The following is an 8,120-nucleotide window of genomic DNA, read 5'->3' on the forward strand; positions in this document are numbered from 1 at the left end:
CGGTATGGAGCTATTAATGTAGCAAAACTCTTTACAAATGTGAGTGTATAGTTGTGTAACTGTATCTCAAACTGTTTGTGTATCAGATTTGTAAATGTGTAAAAAAAAAAATAATAATAATAATCAACACATTTTTATTCAGATTTGTAAATGTCGTATTTGTGTTCTGCAACCCACAAAGACTTTGACGTAAAAGATCCCCCACTTGGACCACCTGCATCTGTGGACCAATTAAAATCACCAGCCACCGCTCCCTGACCCAAGTGGTTTGACACACATATACTTACTCACGCCTACAGTGATAACAGCTGGAGAGAGTGGAAGCAATCAATAAATAATTGATGATAATTGGCTCTAGCCATTCATAATTGATATCCTCAATTACCACTAAGAGGCCCCACCTGAGTTTTCTGTGTGTGTGTGTGTGTGTGTGTGTTTCTATGTACCCAGTGATCTTGTATTTGTCACAGAAGACGTGCGTGCCTTTCCCATCTGCTTTTTGTTGCTTCTCTTTTTTCAAATCTTTCCTTCTGACACGCATTGCAGGTTATACATGTCGTCTTCCAAAATGTTATCTCCACTTGTAGCTGTGCAGGCAGGAAACTCCTCTCTGCTGATAAGCAAATGGAGTGTGTGCTCCAGATTCAACATGCCCCCTTATCAAAGATGTTGTTATGGATATAATTCCAGCATACTGTCACTATTGAACAAGAAGTCATGATTCTGTGCAGCCATGCAACTTGTGTATTCATCCATCTTCCTCCAGGATTTTAGATGAGTCGATAAAAAAGTAACTATAAAGTACCTAACTATGCAGGATTTATAATTGGTGAGAGAAAAAGGACATGATGCTTCCTCTGTAAGGACTTATCATTACATTGGTGCTGCAATGATTAGTCCATTCACTGTTCAAAATAATCAACTATTTTGATGATCAATTAATGTAATGTATTAAACAAATGTTAAACATTCTTTTTTCCAGCTTCTCAAATGTGAAGATCTGCTGCATTTATCTTAATAAATAGAAAAAATAATCAAAAGATTAACCCATTCTAAAAATAATATTAGTTGCAGCCCTATAATAAACTGTATAATTACATGGTCATGGGCATCTTTTGGAATATTTATCATCACCTTGTAACCTAACAACAAATTTGAAGTGAACCCTTAGTCATAAAGTTGAGTGCAAAGTATGTGTCACTTCCTACATATAAACATGTCCATCTTTCTTTTTTTCTTTCCCTGCACATTCCTGCAGATCACCACTCTGATCAACCATAAAGACAAGCCAAAGAAGTCAGAGCGCACCTTGGCAGCCATACACAGGGTGGGTCAGGCAGTGAGCGTGGCTGTGGGACGCTTTGTCGCTGTCGGGGAGGCCATCGCCACAGAGAACCAAGAGCTGAAGGATGAGATGGGTCAAGCCTGCTTCGAGGCCCGCAGAGCAGGTAGGCATCTTTGGCTGGATCTTATTATGTACTCGACATTTCCCTAAATTGCTACACTTCAGCTCAATACTTTGTCGAGTGATTGGCGTTTGGAGGAGACAGGGACGGCACATTTTGTGGTCACAGATTTTTTTACTATGTAAGGGTCCTTCATCCTAAAAGCTTCTTCACAGTGGATACTGTATCTTCCTGTCACAAGCACGGCCATGGCTTTATGATGTTCACAAATTGTAATAAGAGTGTTATAGTGGTTTACCCAATAAGACTTACGTCTTTGTCTCCTCATCAGTGTTTATTTGTTAAGACAAACTGTGACAGTCCCATAAAGCACCCGGCATCACCTTCAGGCTTCACACTGTTATCAAATTTTAGCAAGTTTCGATTTGTCTGGACAGCCTGGCTGTCAAACAGTATTATACCAGAGAGGACCTTCAGAGTGATCTAAAGACATTGTTGTTATTAGGTTGAAAGTAAAGGCTAAAAAAAGGGCTTCTTCACCCAAGGGTGCTGTGTGGAAGGAGAGCATGAATGTGTCTGTGCTGGCTTGGAAAGGACAGCATAATAGATTCTGATAGAAGACTCCCGGAGACTTTATGCGTCAGGCCGGTGGCAAGATTGAAGGAGTAGTTTTCCCAATATTCATTGCCACATAGATTGCTCCTGTGTTACGTTGAGAAATATATATAGAGGTCAGGACCCCATACTTTTTAGAGTTTGAATCTGCTGGCTGCGCCTTTCTGACTAGACTGGAGTTTACATTTCTCCTTATGTCTGCATTTCTGCAGTTTCCTGTCAACCTGTCCAGGGTGTATTCCGCCTCTTGCCTAATGTGTAGCTGCAAGAGGCCTCATCTGTTTGGATGGATGTATGGATAAGTCAAGTGTGAAGCAGTAAACAACTGAGAGAGACAAAGAGGTACCAAAGGGTTGTAGGAGGGCAACCAGTGTGAAGAAACAAGAATGTGTGGATCACTCTTGCGGCTTGACTGTCAGCTTTTATTGAACTTGAGAAAGAAGAGGTGATGGTTTTGTCAGAAATGTGTTTCTCCCAGTGTTTCCACATTTCTTGTAAAATGTTGCTGTTAAAAATCTGTCTAGAAATGCACGCTCAAGGCACTTGTATCTTCCTCTCGATCTCAACTTTCTTACGATTCTTTGTTTGGATAGTTGTCAGCACTTGCTTGGTGAAACACTTCTATGTATCTGGAAACTTAGTTCTTATCAGGCAAAACAAGGACCTCATTTAGCCCTCTACAGAGCAGGCCAGAAACAATATCACATTGGATAAGAATTTAGACACAACACCATGATAATAGGTTTATGTTTGGGGAACCGGCTTGTGTAGCAAAGCGTTTAATCCTCACACAGCGCTGATTTGTAAAGACGGCTAAAACTCAGACAAAGAGAGTGCCGGTGGGAGGAGGAGAATAGACTGATGAGAAAATGTGCATGTGAATGTGTGTGTGCTTGCAAAGGTGAGGCCTAGTAAAGTATATGTGTGCGTTTGTGTGCGTGTTGCCCACTGTGACTAATTTATTCCAGCACTCACTTTCCTCTTAGGGAAGTGTTTTCGCAGCTTTCCTTTGCACTTTTCCTGACAGACACTGTACAACTGTTCCCCGATTAAAAAAAGGAGGACGTTTTGTCCAATCTCTGACCAGTTTTTTCTTTTTTTTACAGGATGGAAACATCTTTAGGGATGAAAAGGGAAGACTTTTTAGAATCTTTAAGTCTCCCGGGGAGAGAAGGGCTAGTTAGTGAAGGATTGACATTTCTCTAATACCTAGCTGCAGGGAGAGTTTAATCAGGCAGGCTTCAGCCTTGTGTGCTATAATGAATGAAATAAAGGCAGGCTGAAAGCACTAGTTTAATTAGATGCTACCCATCATCAGAGCGGTGCAGAGATCCAATGAGGCAGGTCAGTGAAGGCAATCTGTGTTGGATCTCTGTCTCTGTCTCTTTTACTCAGTCTCTCGGTGTCATTCTCACATTTGCATGCTTCTGTCTCACTTTCTCTTTCTCCCTCAGAAAGATTCAAGAAAAGATGGTAGTCAGGATCGACATCAAGTCAAAGCACAAGCAGTATGTGTTTTTAATACTAGACTACATGTGGACTAGAGGTGCAGGGCAATGAGTTGGTTTAAAAAAAAGAATTAGCATTATTAGCATACTGACTTTGTCTAATTAGCAGTAAACACAAAGTACAGCAGATTTCCTCAGAAGAGACAGACAGACATTGCCATCCATTGAGTCATGCAAGATTGACTGCATGCACGCACTGCACCAACACATCAAGGATCTGCCTTTCAAGTTTTCACTTATGAATAATAAATTCATCATACATAAAAAAGGAGAATTCATTACACCTGATACCTGATTTTCGATGTAGGAACAAAGCAGCTTTTCACAGTGAATAGAAGATGCAAAGGTCGCAAGAACACAGGATAACTAAGAAGCAGGTGGAATAGCTCTGTTTCACATTTAAGGTCGTGAAAATCCATATTCCAGTCCATGCCATCTGATTCTGGGATTCAGAGGGGAGAGCTGGCTCATAGTGTCATGGGGATTGAGCAGCAGTCTTTGTGAGCCATGCCTAGATGTTTTAACTGGTTAGCAGAGCTGGCACTGAAAAGCAGCCTGTCGGATGCAATCAGTTCGTCAGTGCTGCTTCTTTTAAAGGACCAGCCAAACTAAATAGACAGCCAAGCGGCATGACCCGATAGAGACCTAGCTATCTCCCCCCTTCCCCCTCCTTTCTGAACTCTCTCTTTCTCTGAGATTTCTCTCCCGCTCGCTCTCCCTCTCAGCCCTAGTCATTTTACTCTTGATAGGTACTGTTTTGGTGATCGGTATTCAGCCTAAAACTCTGCATTCTTCCCTTTTTGGAGCTGGTATGAGCAGGTTAGAAAGAGAGAAAAAGGGAAAGTTGCACTTTGTATAAATATTTTTGCTTTCACATATTCTGTGTATGTATGAATTTGCTCTGGCATGTTAGCCAATTGTATTTGGAGCCTTAGTTGTCTAACCCCAAACATTGCTCACATAATTGTGAAAGCATGCCAGTAGCGTTTGGGTCAGGTTGGCATAGCTGTCTTACCACTGCGCTGAATATAGTACCGTTGTGATTCATCCTGTCCAGGACAATATGTTCTCCCGGAGGTGACGAGTGGCAGACTGGAAGAACATTGTGCCATAGTGTTGTCTGAGCTAACTTAGAGGGCATTTAGGAAATTATCAATTGACCATCCGTCCTTACATTTTCTGCTCTCATTCCTCCAGCTTTCCTAGGGAAGAAGCTGGAGGAATGTTCTGGGTCTGTCCCCCCAACTGGGAGGAGACTCTTCCTGAATCCTCTGACTTTTAGCCAGAAACCATTCAAGTCCAACCAAAAATCCTTCGGCTCTCCAAATGTAGTTTTTTTTTTTAAAGAATTGTGACCAGGATTTGAACTTTGCAGGGCATTTTCTTATTATTTCTGTACTGTTATTTCTTGTTGCTTATCTACCAACATATAATTTAAAAGCTAATGCATTATCTGTTGGCTTTCCAGCTCACAGACTTGGCCAGATGTACAAACAGCCTAACAAATGGTAAATGGTAAAAAATGTATCTGAGCTTTATGCATTATTGCGACACAATCTCAGTATCAACTGTGTATGAATGTCTCCACCTAATTATTTTTTAGTTGTCAACTTTGATAAGTGATTCCAGTGAGTATCCATGCAGTGAAGAAGCCATATACATATTTTAAACTTGGGGGAAAAAAGGGAGCTCTGGTCCTTGTATCTGCAGTACTCACTCAGAGTTTAAGTATATGAATCAGAAGCAGGAGAGAAAAAGTCGAACTGTTGAATCACTATGCTCTAGCCAAATATGCCCGCAGTGAGCTAACATCTGACAATATATTGACCTGAAGAATCTATCTATCTATCTAGCTCACTTTGACTTTGACTTGACTTTGACTATCTCTGTTGCTGAATCAAACAGTACCCTTCCCTCCTCTCTTGCAGGTGATGCCATAGCCCAGCTGACAGATGTGGGATCAGCATTGCCGTCCCAGTCAGATGCACGTGTCACAGTGTTCAGCGATAGGACAGGGATGGTGAAGGCTGCCCGCTTGCTCCTCTCCTCAGTCACTAAAGTCCTGGTCTTAGCTGACCGCATCGTCATCAAACAGATAATCACATCACGCAACAAGGTGAGACATGCAGATGTTATATGACACCACCTTTAAGGATATGCATAAGGATATGCATAAACTCTCTTGCTTAGTCTCTGTTGCATACACTCACACACCCACACACAAGGGTCCACACAAACACACACACACACACAACCCTTAGCAAACTCCATCCTGAGTCCTTTATTTCCTATTAGATAAGCACTGGCTCTCTGAAGGAGTACTCTAGAGGTAATTGAAGGGAAGCAGCACATTTAGCGGCCACATAAAAACACAGAGCAAGAGACTGTCTCTCTCTCCAATCGTACCTGGCTATGCTCTGAGCCAGACAGTGTGATATGGATGTAGCTGTAGACTGAGCCAAGAATGGAAACAGGGGGCCTAATCATGACTGGTTAGCCTCGTTTGGACAGACAGTCGACAGCCCCCTGTTCTCCATTACTGGCAAACACAATTACATCTTTTCCTCCTCTTGGTCTGGTGTGGATAAAAGCTGCTACGTTAGTGCTGCCAGCTAGCCTACCCTCAGCAGCAAAATTAGCAACTACATAGACTACTATTAACTAAAGTGCAGGTTTGGAACTACTTCATCTGCTGGTTTTATTTTAGGAGTATTTTATTTTATTTTTGTTAATATAATTGCATCACATCGAGTCATTAATACTACAAAAGGGAGCGCTGGAGTAACACAAAAATAGAATGTAAAAAAATCAAAGATATTGAAATACATTACACATGACTAGTCCAATAACTTTTACTCTTGGTTCTGTGGTAAAGTCAAGATTCACGCTTGGGATATAAACATGGTGTATGATATCCTGCAAGATCAGAAATAGGTTGTTACAGTGTGGACGGACTAGCAGAGCACAAATCATATGTATATATATCGTACTACTCTGATCTTTTCACTTCTCTCAGGTCCTGGTTACCCTCGACCATCTGGAACGAGTCAGCACCTTCCAGGAATTTGTACAGATTTTCAGCCAGTTTGGCAATGAGATGGTGGAGTTTGCCCACCTCACTGGAGACAGACAGAACGTGAGTAGCATGCGAAAGAAACCAACTCTCCTTTTTTTTGTTTTAAATGTATCAGAATCATCAGCACACTGTTGATTTCTCTCAATAAATGAAATGGAAATGTGGTCTAACTGGGCAAAAAAAAAAGAAGCTGCATATAGATATAGTGATGTTTATGAACATCCAGTAATTTGTCTCTTCATTTCTGCAACACTGAGCACATTTTGTTTATTCATGTAGAGATTTTCTAAACATGGCATTCTGAATGTGCAAGCAGGTGGTGGAATTAGACTGTGAAACCTGCAGTATTTACACTACGAATATGCAGGCAAACTCAGAACAAATCAATAATTCAAGCGTCAAATATTTACACTTCTTAAAAAAAATAAATCAAACAATACAGTAACAAGGATTCTTCAGGCAACGTTGCCTTATTTCTTTCTGTATCTATTCATTTTTTTGTAATCCATAAAAGAAATGTGCAGGTCAGTAATGACTCATACCCCTCAAACGCTGTTTACATCACGACTCAGTGTTGATAGGAAATGACCTATGCTTTCAGACGCATTCTCTCTGCAAAACATCAGCTGTACTGTAGCAAATTTGCAAAACAAAACTTTTGCTCAAAACTTCAGAAAAATCGTCCAACTTGTGAAAAAACTTTTTTTTTTACTTTGTTCTGTCAAAGACTGCTAATCCTTCTTTGATGCATACATTCAGCCTCTGCAACTAAAGCGCTTTGCCTGCAGAAGCTGATGTAGAGTGCAACTGCTGCGATATCTAGACAGGAAGAGAGGATCGACCATCCCTCTTTCTCAGTTTCCTCGGGGGCTCGTGTTTTGACACACTCATCATGTGTCTCTCCAAGCTAATGCTCTCCTCATTTGCCACCCTGTTTTCTTGATCTTTTTTTGTTGTCGTATTCACTCCCACTTATGCACTCCCGTGCACACACATGCACAAGCACACAGCGCTTTGGAAAATCTACCATCTTTATCTATTGAAGCCAGGCAAGCACAGAGGCAAAAATAATGACAGATAATCATATTTTCTTTGTAATCTATGGCAAAGTAAAGGGAGAGGAGTTGATTCAGCTGCCTTTTTCTAATCCCACGTCTACTAATTCGAGTTGTCTTTTTCTGTTTTGAAAGCAGAAGGTCATACACAGTGCATCTTCTTTCCTATTCTGGTAGCATCTCTTTTTATTAGATGACAGTTAACCTTAGACGTTTAAAGCGAGTGTTAACTTGGAGAGGAATCTGTGTCACATTTGTATGTCCCTTCATACCAGCATGAAAGAGATTTGTTGTATACATTTGATGCTCCACGTCCCTCGGTCACCCCGAGAGTTCTTAGAAGTTGCAACTGGAGTAAAGCCACCCATTACCATCTGGTGTGTGTGTGTGTGTGTGTGTGTGTGTGTGTGTGTGTGTGTGTGTGTGTGTTTGGGCTAAAGGACTTGAAGGATGAGAAGAA

At 41.1% G+C, this 8,120-nt stretch overlaps 1 protein-coding gene across 1 annotated transcript in view; it reads left to right on the forward strand.

The window, feature by feature from the left end:
- ctnnal1 (catenin (cadherin-associated protein), alpha-like 1) overlaps positions 1–8,120 on the forward strand; it is a 47,696-nt gene that overhangs the window by 26,410 nt on the left and 13,166 nt on the right. Inside the window, exons 2-4 of the mRNA XM_035681441.1 lie at positions 1,259–1,448; positions 5,458–5,645; positions 6,546–6,665. Coding sequence (XP_035537334.1) covers positions 1,259–1,448; positions 5,458–5,645; positions 6,546–6,665 — 498 coding nt within the window. The remainder of the gene's footprint in view (positions 1–1,258; positions 1,449–5,457; positions 5,646–6,545; positions 6,666–8,120) is intronic.

Source organism: Morone saxatilis, unplaced genomic scaffold (genome assembly GCF_004916995.1).
Source record: "Morone saxatilis isolate NCDOM2014 unplaced genomic scaffold, NCSU_SB_2.0 Contig9, whole genome shotgun sequence".
Taxonomy (NCBI): Eukaryota; Metazoa; Chordata; class Actinopteri; family Moronidae; genus Morone; species Morone saxatilis.